At 66.5% G+C, this 17,019-nt stretch overlaps 2 protein-coding genes across 2 annotated transcripts; both read right to left on the bottom strand.

Annotated features, from left to right (window-relative positions):
* Nucleotides 1–4,135: 4,135 nt before the first annotated feature.
* Nucleotides 4,136–7,797, bottom strand: HPX (hemopexin). The gene is made up of 10 exons (XM_035569526.2): nt 7,701–7,797; nt 7,472–7,542; nt 7,210–7,290; nt 6,624–6,778; nt 6,205–6,358; nt 5,869–6,081; nt 5,433–5,540; nt 5,043–5,173; nt 4,588–4,732; nt 4,136–4,475 (listed from the first exon to the last, which is right to left on the bottom strand). Exons 1-10 carry the CDS (start codon nt 7,763–7,765, stop codon nt 4,249–4,251), a joined length of 1,350 nt encoding a protein of 449 aa, XP_035425419.2. The 5' UTR covers nt 7,766–7,797; the 3' UTR covers nt 4,136–4,248.
* Nucleotides 7,798–8,401: 604 nt separating this feature from the next.
* On the bottom strand, nt 8,402–15,926 carry TRIM3 (tripartite motif containing 3). The gene is given in 13 exon segments (XM_050714962.1): nt 8,402–8,870; nt 9,410–9,550; nt 9,656–9,726; nt 10,432–10,600; nt 10,667–10,834; nt 10,902–11,005; nt 11,078–11,801; nt 11,900–12,080; nt 12,170–12,321; nt 12,387–12,454; nt 12,457–12,623; nt 14,693–14,855; nt 15,806–15,926. Coding segments are annotated over 12 exon segments (2,229 nt in total). The 5' UTR covers nt 14,824–14,855; nt 15,806–15,926; the 3' UTR covers nt 8,402–8,717.
* Between the last annotated feature and the right edge of the window lie 1,093 nt (nt 15,927–17,019).

The raw sequence follows: 17,019 nt of genomic DNA on the forward strand, positions 1-17,019 counted from the left end.
CCCCCCCCTGGGGCCAGGGCGCTGCTCAGCTCCTGCTTAAAACGAGCTCCAGCTCGATGCACGAGTCCATGGGGCCCGATGGGATCCGCCCCAGGGTACTCAGAGAGCTGGCTGATGTCAGCACAAGACCCCTCACAATTATTTTTCAACAGTCTGGGGAATCTGGAGTGGTCCCAGTCGACTGGAAGCTGGGAAACATTGTCCCAGTTTTCAAGAAGGGCAAGAAAGAAGACCCTAGGAATTACAGGCCTGTGAGTCTCACTTCAGTGCCTGGTAAAAATCATGGAGAAAACTGTTCTGGGAGTTATTGGAAAGCACAAAGTCATAGCCAACAGCAGGTTCATGAGGGGAAGGTCCTGCGTAAAGAACTTAATTTCCTTTTATGACAAGGGTACCCACCTAGTTGATCAAGGGAAGCCAGCTGATGTAATCTTTCTGGATTTCAGCAAAGCGTTTGATATGGTTTCTCACAGTGTCCTTCAGGACTAAATGTCCAGCACACAGCTTAACAGGTACATAATGCAACGGGTGAAGAACTGGCTGGTGGGTCAGGTCAAAGGGCGCTAGTAAATGGGGTTACATCAGGCTGATGGCCAGTCACTAGTGGGGTTCCCCAGGGCGCCATTTTGGGGCCAGTTCTCTTGAAATGCCTTTGATGTAGGACTTGAAGGTGTTTTGAGTAAGCTTGCAGACAACACTATGAGGAGCTAGACAACACTAGGGAGGAGCTGTTGACTTTGTTGAGGGTAGAAAGGCCTTGCAGAGAGATCTGGACAAATTAAAAATTATAAAAAAAAATTATAAAAAAAAAAAAAGTTTAACAAGAGCAAGTGCCATGTCCTGCAGCTGGGACAGGGCAACCCTGGCTATATGTACAGACTGGGGGACAAGACTCTGGACAGCAGCCCCATAGAAAGGGGTCTGGGGGTTCTGGTTGTCAGCACATTGAATACAAGTCAACAGTGTGCCCTAGCAGCCAAAAGGGTACCCCAGGGTACCAGGAGGTATGCCCCAGGCACGGCACTGTTAGCCAGTCAAGGCAAGCCGCTGGTGCAGCCTCTCCTTGAGTACTGCGTGCAGCTTTGGGCATCACGATATAAGGACATAAAACTATTACAAAGTGCCCAAAGGAGGGCTACACAGATGGGGAAGGGTCTGCAGGGCGAGGCGCATGAGGAGGAGCTGAAATCACTTTGTTCAGCCCACAGACGAGGAGGCTGGGGGGAGGCCTCATGGCAGCCTGCAGCTCCCTCACGAGGGGAGGCCTCATGGCAGCCTGCAGCTCCCTCACGAGGGGAGCGGAGGGGCAGGCGCTGAGCTCTGCTGCCTGGGTACAGCGACAGGACCCAAGGGGACGGCATGGAGCTGGGATAGGGGAGGACCAGGCTGAGTGTTAGGGAAAGGTTCTGCACCCAGAGGTGGTCGGGCACTGGGACAGGCTGCCCAGGGATGTGGTCACGGCACTGAGCTGCTGGAGTTAAGGATCGTTTGGATAATGCACTCAGACATAGAGTTTGAATTTTGGTGGTCCTTTGGGACCAGCCAGGAATCAGACTCGATGATTCTTGTGGGTCCCTTCCAACTCAGGATATTCTATGATTCTATGAACTCCATGAGGTTCCTGTCAGCCCTTTTCTCCAGCCTGTCCAGGTCCCTCCAGATGGCAGCACAAGCCGTTGGTGCGTCAGCTGCTCCGTCCCAGTTTCGTGTCATCCGCAGATTTGCTGAAGGTGAGCTCACTGTGCACCACAGAGTAAAGAATGGTTCCTGATGTTCAGACAGAACCTCCTGTGCTTCAGCTTGTGTCCACTGCCTCTTGTCCTGGCACCAGGCACCACAGAAAAGAGCCTGGCTCCAACAACTTTGCACCCTCCCTTCAGGTATTTACAGACACTGATGAGATTCCCAAGCTTTCTCTTCTCCAGGCTGAACAGTGCCGGCTCTCTCAACCTCTCCTCATATCAGAGAAGGTGCAGTCCCTTCAGCATCTTTATGTCCACCAGGCCCCCCAGGTCCATTTCTGTCAGGCAGCATTCTACCTGGGGGGCTCCAAGCATGTCCTGGTGCCTGGACTTGTTCCTCCCCAGGGGCAGGACTTTGCACTTCTTGATGAACTCCATGACGTTTCTGTCATCCCATTTCTCCAGCCAGTCTGGGTCCCTCTGGAGGGCAGCACAACCCCCTGGTGCATCTGCCACCCCTATCAGTTTTGTGCCATCTGCAGACTTGCTGAGGTTACACTCTGCCCCATCACCCAGATCATTAATGAAGATGTTAAACAGGACTGGACATGGTATTGACCCCCAGGACTCGTTACTGGCTTCCAACTAGCCTGCTGACTACTGACCCTACTCACGCCACTGACCACTGCGCTCTGTGTCCCGTCATTCAGCCTGTTTTCGATCTACCTCACTGTCTGCCCATCCAGCCCATACATCGCCAGCTTGTCTGCAAGGATCGTATGGAGCACAGCGTCAAACGCTTTACTGAAGTCTAGGCAGACTACATCCACTGCATTCCCCTCATCTATCAGGCCAGTCACTTCATCATAGAAGCTTATCAAGTTGGTCAAGCATGAGTTTCCCTTGGTGAATCCATGCTGACTGCTCCTGATGATATTCTTGCCCTTCATGTGCCTAGAAGTGGTTTCCAGGATGAGTGGCTCCAGCACCTTCCCCGGGATCAAGGTGAGGCTGACCACCTCTAATTTCCCAGGTTCTCCTTGCCCTTCTTGAAAACAGGACTGGCATTTTCTTTCCTCCAGTCTTCAGGCACTTCTCCCAGTTGCCATGATTGATCAAGGATTATTGAGAATGGCCACGCAATAACACTAGCCAGCTCCCTCAGCATTTGTGGGGGTACCCCGTGAGGACCTGGAGACTTTTACGTGTCTGGTGAGCTTAAGTGTTCCCTGACCATATCCTCTTCCACCAAGGGTACATTCTTCTTGCTCCAGATTTCCCCCCTGGTCTCAGGGACCTGGGATTCACGAAGGCCCGTCTTCCTGGTGAAGAGTGAGGCAAAGAAGAGCTTCAGTACCTCAGCCTTTTTCTTGTCCTCTGTCATCAGGTCCCCAACTCATTCAACAACAGGCCCACATTTTCCCTGGCCTTGCTTTTATCACCAAAGTACTCATAGAAGCCCTTCATGTTCTTTTCAACATCCCTGGCCAGATTCAGGTCTATCTGGGCTTTAGCTTTCCTAACCACGTCCCTGGCTGCTCAGGCAATACTGCTGTGTTCCTCCCAGGTTACCCATCCTTGCTCCCAGCCTCCGTAGGCCTCCTTTTTATGTTTGAGTTTGGCCAGGAGCTCCTCAATCATCCATGCAGGTCCCCTGGCATTTTTGCCTGGCTTCCTGGCTGTTGGAATGGGCTGCTCTTGAGCCTGAAGGAGGTGATCCTTGAATTCTAACCAGCTTTCCTGGGGTCCACTCCTTTCCAGGGCCATATCCCACAGGGCTCTTCTGAGCAGGTCCTTGAAGAGGCCAAAGTCTGTTCTCCTGAAGTCCAGGGTTGTGAACATGCAGTGCACCCTCCTCGTTGCCCTACGGATCTCGAATGCCACCATCTCCTGGTCACTGCAGCCAAGGCTGACTTTGATCTTCCCATTCCCAACATGCCCCTCCTTGGTGTGGATGAGCTCCAGTGGAGCACCTCTCCTCATTGGCTTCTCTATTGCTTGGAGAAGGAAGTTATCACTAACACACTCTGGGAACCTCCTGGATTACTTATGCCCTGCTGGGTTGTCCCTCCAGCAGATGGGTACAGCACAGCGTGGCACGGCTGTGGTACGTGTATGGGTGTGGGTACAGTACGGTGCGTTCTGGTCTGACCCAGCACAGCAGGGCAGGGCGAGCACAGCCTGACATCAGTCAGCACAGCACAGTACAGCACAGAGCAATGTGGCATGGCAAGGCCTGACACAGACACAGGCTGCCCCCCCACATCCGCTGGGACTCCCCTGCGGCCCGCCCAGGGCACCCTACTGGAGGCTCCACTGCCCCTGGGGGTGCTGCCGCCATGCCCCAGCCTGTGGGGAGTAGCCCCCAGACCCTATGGGGTAACCCACTGGGGTATCCACAGAGGGATAGGGATCAACTGGCGATGGGATGGAGGCAAGGACACATCACAGTTGTGCTGACCCCCCCACACTCCTTCCCCATCGCAACAGCCCTGGACAGATCAGAGCAGGGCCTCGGGGGCTCCCTGGCTTTTATTGCATGCTCGGGAAGCAGGAAGGGCTGCGGTCACTGCGGGCAGCGGAAGAGGTCGACAGCAATGCTTTTGGGGGGGGCAGGCAGGCGCGCCCCCAGCAGTTCGTCCACGCTGCGGTACTGGTAGTAGCTGTCGCCGCAGAAGAGGAAGACGCCGTCGGCAGTACACATGGCGCCATCCACACCATCGTGGGGCAGTTGCAGCAGCTCGCCCGCATGTCGCGGCATCTGTGTCAGGTCCACACGCCGCATGCGGTCCCCTGTCGGCACAGCTGCCGTCACCCGGTGCTGTAGGGCCCAGCCCGGGGACCCCCGGTGCTGCCCTGCACCCACTCTTGGCCCCAGCATGGTGCCAGCACACCCGCTGCCCACCTGCGATGACGTAGAGCTCTGCAGAGCTGGGGCAGGTGAAGGCAGCGTCTGCAACGGGGACGCCCAGCTCATCCTGCAGAGCCTTTGGGTACCCCTCCACCTGCCGGTGGCCCTGGCCCGAGAGGTAGATGGAGACCTGGGAGCCCTGCGGAGAGTGGTGAAGGTGATGGATGGGCACGTGAATGGTCATGAATGTCCATGGGGACAGGGATGGGGCATGGGACAGGGATGGGGTGGGCAGGGACATCAGGGATGGGGAGGGCCTTATGGAGGCCCCCGGCTGGAGGCAGCTCAGGAGTGGCTGGAGGTGCTGGCTGGGGGCTGGGAGAAGTGCAGTCGTGGGTGGCACCGTGCCACTGCCCCCCCTGCCCTGGTGCCAGCAGCAACGTCCCCTCAGCAGCCCCCATGCCAGGGGTGATGTCCCTGAGCAGCCCTGTGCCGCGGGGGTGTCCCACCTGAATCAGGTACGTGCGTCCATCCCAGGCGAAGGCAGCATCCACCTCGCCCTGCAGCCCTGGCCAGCTGTGTCCCTGGGGCCAGGCGTGCCACCCGTCCCGCCACGAGTCCAGCCGGAACAACAGTCCTCCTGCAGGATGTATCAGCCACGGCCCTGCCCCACAGCCCCCTTCCCTTTGCCCCACAGCCCCATGGTGCAGCCAGGACCACAAACCTATTTCCTACAGCCCACAACGCCCCAATCCCACAGCCTTACAGCACAGCCAAGCCCACAACCCATGGCCCCATAGAGCAACCAGGAGCACAGCCCTCCACCCCACAGCATGGCCCTGCAGCCCCCCGCATTGCCGCAGGCACTGCCGACCCCATGGCCCGTCAGCACCCCTCACCACGGAAGGCGTAGATGCGGCCGGTGTCATCGGAGATGACGGCTTGGAAAGGCAACCCACTGCAGCGGTCACCGGCGTCCCCCCACGAGGCGTTCCCGTGACCATGGCCTGTAGGGCAGCGGCAGCAGTGGCAGCAGGAACAGGGAAAGGGATGGGGATGGCGGGGGGCCAGGACAGCCAGCAGGGACCCTGCTGCAGGGTGGGGACCTCAGGGTCCCTTGGCCACCGTAGTCCTGGAGCCCTGGCACCCAGGGTCAGGGCCCTGCAGGAGGGGAGGGGTCCCCAGAGTGCACATCGCAAGGGTAGGTCATAAGGGTGCAGGTCCCCAGGGTGAGTCCCCAGAGTGCAGGTCATCAGCATGGGACCATGGGATAGTGCCCAGGGCAGGGGTTCCCAGGACGTGGGACCCTGGGACGGTCCCAGGAGGGGCCCTCACCTCGGCCTGGGCAGGGTATGAAGTAGTCGCGTAGGTCACGGGGGTACCCGGGGGGCACCTCGCCAGTGAGGGGGTCGAAGCGCTGGAAGCTGGTCCCCTGCAGACAGTAGTAGCGCTCCAGCCAGCGCAGCGCCGCGTCACAGGGCCCGAGCCACGGCCACATGTGCTGCTTCGTCACCCGCAACGCCAGGTCAAAGGAGAACACCTTGTCCCCTGCGCAGGGGAACGGCACGGCTCGTACGGCTCGGCACAGCCCCCAGCACCTGAGCCACTTCCAGCCCCTCCACGCCCCACGGTGCCCCCCCGCCACCACCCTCCCACCTGGGCCATGCTCACCCTTGAAGAAGAGGATGGTCTCCCCGCCACACTCCTCGGGATGACACTCCACAGCAGCGTCCAGGCCCCCGGGGACCCCTGGGAACTCGTCCCCAATGCGCCGGGGGAAGCCAGGGCGCAGCTGGCCCCCAGCATAGGCCCAGACCTGCTCGCCCTGCAACGTGCCCCACAGCCTGAGATCCACGGGTCTCATCCATGCCCCCACCCAGCCCCACAGGGCTGGTCACAGACAAGACCCCCAGCACCCGAACTGTGGGATGGGACCCCAGGACTGTCCCTGCCAGCACCACCCACCCACGGGCCAACCCCAAGGGCAGTGATCAACACAGGGTCAATCCCCCTGACCCCAGGGAGCAGGGCCGCGGGAGGCCCCCCAGCCCAGGCCCCCCCAGCCCGGGATGACCAGCCCGCAGCCGTGCCTGGAAGAGGTAGAGGCTCTGGTGCTCCTCAGGGTGCTGCCGGCGGTGGATGCGCAGCGCCGCGTCCACGGGGCCCTCCAGCTCCAGCCAGGACACAGCCAGGGGGTGGCCGTGGGGCTGGGGTCCTCGCGGCGAGGTCTCCCAGACCTCCTTGCCTGGGCAGGGGCACTGTGCTTGCCCCACAGCAGGTGGCATGGGCCCTGGCACTGCCCCCCCGCACCACCCCAAAGCCCTGCTCCTAGCCCAGCCTTGGCATGGGAGCACCGCCCCCCCCCATTTTCTCCCAGGGCCCCACCTCCACCCCTCATTTATCACATGCCCTGTATCCTCTGGTCCCCACCATGATCTGCCCCTATGGACTCCAGCCCCCCCCCCGTTTCCCCTGGACACTTCCCCCCCACTTCCCCTCCAGACCTCCCAGTGCCAGACCCACTCCCCCCAGCACCCACACCCCTCCTATTCCTCCACCTCCCCAAATTCCACTTCCCCCACAGCCCATTACCACACTCCCGCTGCCAGCCCCATCCCCCCCAGACCACGTTTTCCTCCCATACCCCTGACCCCGACCCAGGTGCCCCAGCCCCACCTCTGAAGAAGAGCATGGTGCCGTTCTCGGTCAGTGCTGCGGCGTCAAAGCCACCCTCATCCCCACAGAGCTGGGCCAGGGCTGGGGGGGCACGGGGGGCAGACGGTTGGCACGGACCCCTGGGACTGACCCCCGGGTCCTGCCTGCTGCCCCAGAGCACCTAGCGTGCCCATGGCACCCTGTGCCTGGACCCCCCCGCACCCCCCAGTACCTGTGTGACCCCACGCGCACCTCTACCCCCCTCCCTCCCCACGGCTCTCACCGGTGTCGTTGCCGGGGGACTCGGCCCCATGGGGGTGCCCTCCTCCAGACGCATCGGGTTTGCGGTGGGTCCTGGGGACAGGCAGGTGGGTCCTGGGGACGGGGGCGGCCGCGCACCCCTCCCAAACGGCCACATTCGCGCCCCGCGCTGCCCTGTAGCCCCCCGCCCCGCACAATCCCCCCGTCCCCACAGCCCTGCCCCGCGCAGCCCCCGCCCGCCCCCCACTCACAGGGGTCGGGCGCACCCCAGGGCCAGGGCGGCGGCCAGGCAGAGGGCAGCGGCGGGGACCCCCATGGTGTGCGCGGCCGCCGCCGCCGCCGCCGGCCCTATATAGGGGGGGCCTTGCACAACCTCCCTGCCCCATTGCTCAACCCGGACCGCCCCGCGCAACCTTCGGCCGGAGGGGCCGGGGCAGGCGCACCGGGTCGAGGGGGGAAGGGGAGGAAAAAGGGGGAAAGAAAACCGCAGCCCGGCGGGGGGGCACACGGGGGGCGCGGCGCGGTGGGGACCGGTGCAGCCCCCGCTCGGGGCCGAGCCGGGCTGGGCAGGGCCGGGCAAGGCGCCCCCGCAGGTGCGCGGCGCTGGCGCCGTCCCAGCCCTTCCCATCAGCTGCCCCCGTGCTGGGAAGCGCCTGGCCCGGCTCTGTTTGCTCTGGCACGGCCCCGCGGGCAGGAGCCGTCAGCCCGACCTGTGCCGGGCAGCCCGGGGCGCGGCGGGGGGGCAAGGGGGCGGGGGATGGGTGGGGGGCACGGACCCCGCGGCTCCCGGGGCACCCCCCGGTACTGCCACCCCCCCCAGTCCCGGGGTCCCTGGGGCGCACCCATCCCGGCAGAGCTCCCCGTCCCGTCCCGTCCTGTGGGATGCCAGCCCTGAGCCCCGCGGCGTGGGGGGGCCGCAGCCGGTGACACGTTCCGGGGGCGACGGTACCCTCAGAATACTTTATTTTGTACATACAGAGCGTGCGAGCGCGGCCGGGCGTGCGGCGGCAGCAGGGGGCTGCAGGGGGCTGCAAGGCCGCCCCATGCCTGCCCCACGGCCCCCTCGCCCCGTGCACCTCAGGGAGCCCCGCGGGCGCTGCCGTGGGGGGAACACGGCCACCCCCGCCCCACGCCAGCCATGCCCATCCTTGCCCCTGCTCTGGGCCCGGCTGCCCTGGCGTGGGGATAAAGTGCACAAGAGGGGCAGTGCGGGCGGCGGGGGCTCCCGCGTGGGGTGGGCACCATTGCCCCCCGGGTCCCCGCTGCCCCTACTGCAGGTAGCGATAGGCCTTGAAGCAGTGGTTGCCCGAGTCAGCCACCACCACGTGTCCGTCCGAGGTGAGCGCCAGCCCCTGCGGCCCGTACAGCGGGTCGGCCGCCGTGTTGATGTAGGAGAGGAAGGAGCCTGAGCTGTCAAAGACCTGCAGGGCGGTGGCAGAGCATGCTGTGACCCTGGCCCTGTGCCCTCCCGTGCACCCATCCCTGCCCCTGTGGTCCCACAGACCCGGGGACCTGGCCCTGCCCTGGCTGTCCAAGCCCTGCCCAGCAGCCCCAGGGTCCCATCCCCAACATGAGGGCCCCCATGGGCACGAGGATCCATCTCTGTCCTGCGGCTTCCCATGGGCACGAGGTCCCTACCCCCACCCCAATGGTCCCCGTGGGCACACACCCCTTCCAAGCCCTTATATCCGCCATGGGCACACTCACCCATTCATGCCCCAGATGTCCCAGCAGTCCCCATGGATGCACAGAGCTTGTCACCGCCCCAGTGACCCCCCCGGTGTGGGTGCACACCCTGTCCCTGCTCTGCTCCCCGATCTGCCCTTTGTTAAGTCACTGTTCAGGGCCACAAACCCCGCTCTCTGCCCAGGACCCCCTGCTGGCAATGGGCTGTGGGCACAGGGATGGGGCTGCCCCAGCCCCCCACAGGCAGGACCCCGCGCTGGGGCCGCACTCCCACCTGGATGCGGCTGTTGCCCCAGTCGGCCACGATGATGTTGCCATTGGCGTCGACAGCCACCCCCGTGGGGGCGTTGAACTGCCCGTTCCCCTCCCCGTGCGACCCAAACTTGAAGAGGAACTCACCGTCCGCGTTGTACACCTGGGGACGAGGGTGTCAGTGGCTGCTGGCACGGGGCCAGTGGCACAGTGGGACGGGCACGGCGCTGGGCGCGCCGCTGGCACTGCCTGCCGCAGCCGGGCTCACCTTCACGGAGTGGTTGTGGAAGTCTGTCACCACGATCTCGTTCTTGTTGTTGACCGCCACGAAGTGGGGCCCTGGGGGAGCAGCGCTGAGCCCAGGTGGGGATGGGGACACCGGGCGCCCAGCACAGGGGTCCTGCCCATGGGAATGGGGATGCCCCGGGTGCTGTGCCAGCACCAGCACCAGCACAGATTAGTGGGGTTAGTGTGTACAGGCAGCCATGAGGCCATTGCAAGGGCATTAGTGCAGGCAGTGCTTGGCCCCGGGGTGGCTAGAGAGGGTCCCAAGGGAGCCCAGACCTGAGGGGGACCCAGTGTCCCAACTGCTGGGGCAGAACCAGGGACCATGGCCAGGACCCAGAGCCAGAGCCCAGATCCAGGACCCAGAACCGGAACCTAGAACCCAAGCCCAGCCCCAGCATCAGAAACAGAACCCCAAACGAGGACCTAGAACCAAGGCCTAGAACCCGCACCACATCCAGAACCCAGGACCCAGAACTGGAACCTGGAGCCCAGCCACCCCCACCAGCGTCAAGACCCAGAAGAAGACCCAGCACTGGAACCTAGAACCCGGGCCCAGCACCAGCCCCACCACCCGAGCCCAGAGCCCACACCAGCCCCAGCCCCAGCCCCAGGTGCCGTGGTGCCGCTGGGTCGGCTCCCGCCGGCACAGGGAAGGCATGCAGTACTCACCCAGCCCGGCCCCGAGCCAGCGGGCAGCCAAAGGCATGCAGTAAGGAAGAGGGAACTTGCCCATCGGTGTATTACCATCGAGTGTACCTGCAAACTGCCGCTCGGCCGTGCCGCGGCTCCCAAACTTGGTGACCAGCTTGCCGTTGGACTGGAAGATGAAGACGCAGCAGGCCTTGTTGTCCACCACGATGATGTGCCCGTTGCGGTCCACAGCAACGCCCTTGGGGCCCATCAGCCGCCCGGCCCCGATCTTCGTCTGCGGCATCAGAGACATCAGGGGGGGTCCCGAGCCGCCGCCCCCCGCCCGGGCCCCCCCCCTCACCTTGAACTTGCCCTCGGGGGAGAAGATGCTGACCCAGCGGTTGTCGTAGTCAGCGATGATTATGTCCCCGTTCATGTCCACGGTGACGCCGGTGGGGCGCTGCAGCTGGCCCGGGGAGCGGCCCCGCACGCCGAAGCGCAGCCGGAACTGCCCCTCGTTGGAGAACACCTGGGGAGACGGGGGGGGCTCAGCCAGGGTGGGGGCCGGGGGCCGCGGCAGCGCCATCAGCTCCTACCTGCACGCACTGGTTATTGCTGTCGGCCACCACGATGCGGCCGGCACTGGAGGTGGAGATGCCCTGCAGGTTGGTGAACTCGCCCTTCTCCCGGCCGCGGCTCCCTGTGGCAGGGACACACAGCCGTCAGCGGCGCCCCCCGCGCCTCCCGCAGCCCCTCCGCCACCGTCGCTCACCGACACGGAAGATGAGCTCGTCCTCGATGGGGTTCTCCTTCTTCTTGCCGCTGCTGTACATGCTGGAGGGGCGCCGGACAGCCTTCTGCCGGATGTGCCCGCTGCTGGGCGACTTCACGCGGCGCTTGACGTCATCTGGGGAGGGGGGCACGTCGCAGGCCTTGACGGCGCGGACGCGGAAGGGGCTGCCACGGATGGGCTGCCCGTAGAGCAGGATGGAGAGCAGGAAGTCGCCCTCGGCACGCGGCGTGTACAGCAGCTCGTAGGTGCCGTTCTTGTTGTCCAGCACCTCGCTCTCAGCCACGCTGCCGTCCGGCCCCGTCACCTGGAAGCGCAGGCTGGCGCTGCCGCTGCGCACCAGCTCCCCGTCCTTGTCCTTGGTGGTGACGCTGAGCGAGGCGGGCTGTCCCACCACCGCGTGCCGCAGCCCCTCGCCGGTGGCCACCGTCTTGTGCGCCGTGGCGCTGGTGGTGATGAGCACGCCCAGGTTGAGGATGGACTTGCGGACGCCGTCGGTCTCCACCACATAGTCAAGCTGGTCGTTCTCGTGCGGGTGCTCAGGGAATTCTTGGCTGGCCAGCTCGCTCAGCCGCTCGCTCATCTGTTTCTTCACCAGCAGCACCTCGGGCGCCGTGCCGTGGTGCAGCGCCTGCTCAGTGAAGGCGCAGCTGCTGAGGATGTTCTCCTGGCCCTGGCGCAGCGCGTCCAGCTGTGCCTGCAGCACCTGGGGACACGGCAGGGTCACCGGCAGCCACGTCCCTGCAGGTGCTGTGCCGTGACAGTGGCGGCTCAGGGGAGCATGGCAGGGGCGGGCAGCGCTACCTTCTGCTTGGCCCCGCAGATGGCCTCCAGGTCCCGCACCAGCAAGCCCTTACGCTGCTGCAGAGCCTTCTCCAGCTCCTCGAAGGTGCTGCCAATCTCGGACACGGCCTCGTTCTTGCGCTCCACCAGCTGCTGGCTTATTTCTGACACCAGCCCAATGGCGGCTGCCAGCTGCGGGAGCCTGCAGAGCCGGGGCTGGGCACAGGTACGCGGCCGGGGACCCCGGGGCCCCACTCCCCCCCACCGTGCCCCCCCCCAGTATCCCCCTACCTTCCCCTGATGGCCTCCAGCTGCTGCTGCAGGGCCGCCTTGTGCTGCTCCACCACGTCGCGTAGTGGCACTGTGACATGCTCCCGGTGCTCCCCTTCCGTGCACTCGTGACACATGGCTGTCTCGCAGGACTCGCAGTAAAACTCCATCACCTGCGGCACCGGCACTCAGGGCCCCCCCTCACCGGTACCCCCTGCCCCCCCCTCCCGCGACCCACCTTGCCCTCGTGGTTGGGGCAGGAGAGGGGCTGGCCGGTGACGGCGCTGACGGGGTCCAGCCCCTGCCAGGGTGGGGGCCACGGCTGTCAGGGTCACGCTGCAGCACCTCCATCAGGTTGGTGATGAAGAAGTTGTTCTGCAGGGCCGCGACGCCCCGCTCGGGCAGGATGGAGGTCTGGCGGCAGACGGGGCAGGAGAGGGTCAGGCTCTGGGGCGGGATATAGTTCTGGAGACACCTGGGGCAGAACGGGGACAACGAGAGGGTCAGGGCCACCGCCATGTGGGCACAGGGCAGTGTGCGGGGCAGCAGGATGGGGCTGGGCAGACAGACAGGGGCCGGGGGGACAGGCGGACAGACATGGGGCTGTGCCACAGTGCACAGAGGCACACAGGGCAGGAGCCAGGGATGGGGCTGGGGACAGACGGATGGGGGCTGTGCCAGCATGCACTGGGGAGCATAAGGCAGGAACAGAGGAAGGGACTGGAAGGGCAGACAGACAGCAGGACAGGCAGATGGGGAGCTCCATCGCAGTGCCTCAGGGTGCACAGGACAGGAGCAGAGGAAGAGGCTGGGGAACAGAAAGGACATGGGGCAGAAGGATGGACACGGGCTATGCCACAGTGCATCAGGGTGCATGGGGAAGGAGCATGGAAGAGGGCTGGGGTATCAGACAGACAGCAGGACAACTGGGGGTGAGGGGGGCACAGCGCTGCAGTGCCAATGGAGAGCTGGCCACTGGGCCCCGACATGGGGCTGGACCCACAGATAGACACAGACAGGATGGGACAGGACCATGCGGGCAGGGACAGGGAAGCGCCAGGTGCTGCCAGGGGCCTGGGGGGCACAGAGAGAGTAGACATCAGTACAGAGTCCCCGGCCATGCCGCAGCCCCCCACCAGCCAGACCCTGCACTGTGGGGCAGAAACAACCCCACTGCCCACGGGGTGAGGGCCGTGGGGGCAGTGTGGCCCCCACCCCCGGGTGGGGGGGCTTTCACCCCATCCTGCAGTCGAGACGTGCAGGGGGCACAGTGGGGCTCTGCTCCCCTCTGGCAGATGGGGGGCAGGCATACTGGGAGCATGGAGTGGCCTGGGCAGTGCATGGGGTGCTGCAGTGCAGAGCAGTGAGGGAGCAGGGGCGTGTGGTGCTGCACAGCCTGGAGGCAGCAGTGCACTGCAGGGATGCAGTGTGCAATGCAGCGGGGCACAGTGCGGATGCCATGGGGACGTGGTGGGGATGCAGCCTGAAGGCAGAATGGATGTGGCAGGGGGCAGTGGGGCAGTGGGAACGTAGTGCAGTGCAGCTGGGTGGCAGCAGGAATGCAGCGAGGCGCAGCGTGGGCTCAGCAGGGATGCAGCGGGACAGAGCAGCCCCAGCTCAGCTCCTGCAGGAGCTGCGGGAGGGGGATGCTGGGGGGATGCAGTTGGGCACAGCACGGGTGCAGTGAGGGCGCTGCAGGTATGCAGCATGAACGCTACGGGGCGCAGTGACCCAGCCAACCTGCAGGAGGTGCAGTGAGGGAAGCGGCCAGTACAGATGTATGGGGTACGGCAAGGGGGGTGCAGTGGGGCTCGGGGTGCAGCGGGGGGACACAAGCAGGGACACAGCTGGATGCAGTGGGGACACAGCGGGGATGCAGTGGGGCCCTGGCAGTAGGCGGGGGTGCTGCAGTGGGGAGCATTGGGATGCAGGGGGCCCATCAGGGGTCTGGACATCCAGTGCAGGCACTGGGGGTGCACTGGGACCCTGGTTCAGCTCTGGCAGGAGGTTTGGGAGGGAAAGTGTTTCAGAAGATGCAGCACAGCACACGGTGAGTGCTGTGGGTAATGCAGCGTGGTGCAGGGGGGAAGCATCAGGGCACAGCGGGTAGCAGTGGGCATGCTGTGAGAGACGTGCAGCGAGGCGCAGCAGGGATGCAGTGGGGCACAACAGGGATGCTGTGGGGGTGAGGTTTGGGGGCAGCAGGACAGAGGGGATGCAGTGGGGATGCAGTGTGGGTGAAATGAGTGTGCAACAAGGTGCAGCGGGGATGCAGCAGCGCACAATGGGGATAAGGTGGGGTGCAGTGCGGATGCAGCAGGGGTGCGGTTCGGGGTCAGCAGGGCACAGCGGGGATGCAGTAGGGCTGCACCAAGACGCAGCAGCGATGCACTGGGGCACAACGGGGGTGCAGCAGGGACGCCACGGCATGCGGCACAGCACCATGTGGGTGCAGTGGGGCACAGTGGGGACACCGCATGACTGCAGTGGGGAGTGCCAACCCCGCGGTGGGGTGTGGACGGGCACCGTGGGGCAGGGCCTCACCTCTCGCAGAAGGTGTGCAGGCAGGGCAGCACCTTGGGGTTGCGGTAGCGGTCGAGGCAGATGCTGCACACCAGGAACTGTTTGTCAATCTGCCGCACCACCGGGCTGGCGCTGGCCTCCCGCTTCGCCATGGCAGCGTTCCCGCGGCCCCACGGCGCTCGGCCTGGAGGCGGGGGTGGTCAGGGGGTCAGCAGCCCCACGCCACCCCCAGCCCCACACCGGCCCCGTGGGCTGGGCACGCAGCATGCACTCACCCCGCAGGGCTCGGGGGCAGCCGCAGCCCTCGCCCCATGCGCCACGGGGCAGGCAAGGGCGAGCAGGGCCGCTGGCCCCCCTACTCCCACCCCAGGCGCAGCGCCCCACGGCCAAGACCCACAGCGCGGTGCCGGGGGCCGGCAGCAGGCACACCCCCCCCCCCCCCCCGCGGAATGCTGCCCCCCACGCAGGACACCCACCCCCCCGCCCCACGGAGCCCCGCGGCCCGCCCCCTCCCAGCCGCTCCCGGACCGGGGCCCGGGCCCACGCCCGGCGCCTTCGCGCCCCACCAAGGACAGCGCCGCCCCCCCCCCGCCCGCCCCACGGGTGCCCGACCCCACGCAGGGGGGCCAGGCACGCACCCGCTGCGCCGCCCCCGCCCCACGACGAGGCTCCCCCCCCGCCCCGCGGCCCCCGCGCTCCCCGCGCCCCGAGGGGCCCCCCACGCGCGCCCCCACCCCACGGCGCCGCCCGACCCCCCCCGCCCCGTCCCCGCTCACGGCGCTGCGGCGGCCCCACGGCTGCAGGCCCCGGCGCGGCCCCGCCCCGACGGCCATTGTGCGGGCCCGGCACCGCGACGTCACCGCCCGCCCGCCCCGCCCGGGGGGGGCACGGGGGGCACCGGCACCGGGACGGCGCGGGCCTGGCCCTGGCGCTACCCCCCCCGCCTCCCCACCCCCGCGCCGGCCCGGGCCTCTCCGCACCCCCGGCCGCGCTCGCCCCCCCCCACGCGGGCCGGCGCCGCCCCGCAGCCCCGCGCAGGCCGCCCCCCATCCCCACCCGTGCCAGCGCTGTCCCGGCCCCACCCGTGCCAGCCGCGTCCTGCCCCCCCGCCCCGCCCCTTGGCCCCGCTGTCACCTTCAAGCCCGGCTCGGCTCGCCTCGGCTCAGCCCCCGCCGCGGGCAGCCGGAGCCGGCGGGGCGGCAGGGCGCATCGCCGCGGCTCGGCTCGGCTCGGCTCGGCCCGGCGCGGCAGGGACTGCGCCAGGGCTGGGCACGGTCCGCAGCCGCATCTGCCAGAGCGGCCCGCACCACTGCGGGGGGGCGCCCGGCGCCGGCTTCTGGCACGGCGGCGCGCGGGGACCCCCCTCGCGGACCCCGCGGGGCGGCAGCGCGCCGCAGAGCGCCCACGTCCCGCTGCCCGCCCCGGGGGGTCCCCGGGGGGTCCCCGCGCGCTGCCGTGGGGAGAACCCGCGGGAACGCCCCCCCCGCCTCCCCCGCCACCAATGGTCGCGCCCGGGCTGTGGCTCTGCAGTGGGGGGGCTCCGGGCGCGCCCCCCCCGCATCCCGGGGGTACCCGGCTGTCGCCACGGCAACCGCATCCCGCCCCGAGAGCATCCCCGAGCGGAGGCGCCGCCAAAGAGGGGGTGCGCGCCCCGCGCCCTGGCGCCGGAGCCTGCTGCTGGCCGCGCGTGGGCGCAGCCGGGCCGTGGTGTGGGGCGCAGTGCCCGCCTGCCCCCCGCTGCCCTCCTGCCCCGGCCCCCCGCAGAGCGCAGCAGTGCCGGGAGCACCGGGGTGACACTGCTGCCCCCCCTGCTGCCACCGCCCCCCAGAGCCTCCACGCTGCTCCCGCTCACCTCCGCGGCGGAGCCATGCAGGCACGGCCAGGTCCTCGCCTGTGGGGACGGGAGAGTCCCCAGCCCTGGGACCTGGCGCTGCAGGTGCCAGCTGACAGCGAGGAGCAGGCGGGCGCGGGGTGGCTCAACGCGTGGGCTGCTGCCCCAGTCCCATGGGTGCTGCTGGGGCCGATCCCCACCAACGCCTCTGCGACACGGCCCTGGCCTGGGGCTGCCCGGGCCTCCGCAGAGGAACCGGCTGGGCGGCATTCCCACCGCACCACCAGCACGGCACCGCCACTGCCACCACCGCCGCCTCTGCCGTTGTCCCCACCACCCATGCTGCCCCATGCGGCAACGCCATCGACTGGGCCCTGGGCCCTCTCCTGCCGAACGTCTTCAGCAATGGCCCGGTGCAGGCAGAGCGCCCACTCGTGAAGGTTATGGGTGACACCGGGCTGGGGAAACTGCTCCAGGGTGACACCAGGCTGGGGAAACTGTCACCAGGGCAAGACTC

The sequence above is a fragment of the Cygnus atratus genome, chromosome 1 (genome assembly GCF_013377495.2).
Source record: "Cygnus atratus isolate AKBS03 ecotype Queensland, Australia chromosome 1, CAtr_DNAZoo_HiC_assembly, whole genome shotgun sequence".
In the NCBI taxonomy this organism is placed as follows: domain Eukaryota; kingdom Metazoa; phylum Chordata; class Aves; order Anseriformes; family Anatidae; genus Cygnus; species Cygnus atratus.

What these genes read in the sequence shown, in the direction of transcription:
- HPX (XM_035569526.2), bottom strand. Translation starts at nt 7,765, where the DNA reads ATGGGGGTCCCCGCCGCTGCCCTCTGCCTGGCCGCCGCCCTGGCCCTG. An exon ending in CATACCCTGCCCAGGCCGAG is followed by an intron (nt 5,541 to 5,868) that starts GTGAGGGCCCCT and finishes GCTGCCCTACAG; the next exon opens with GCCATGGTCACGGGAACGCC. An exon ending in CCGCATCTACGCCTTCCGTG is followed by an intron (nt 5,174 to 5,432) that starts GTGAGGGGTGCT and finishes TACATCCTGCAG; the next exon opens with GAGGACTGTTGTTCCGGCTG.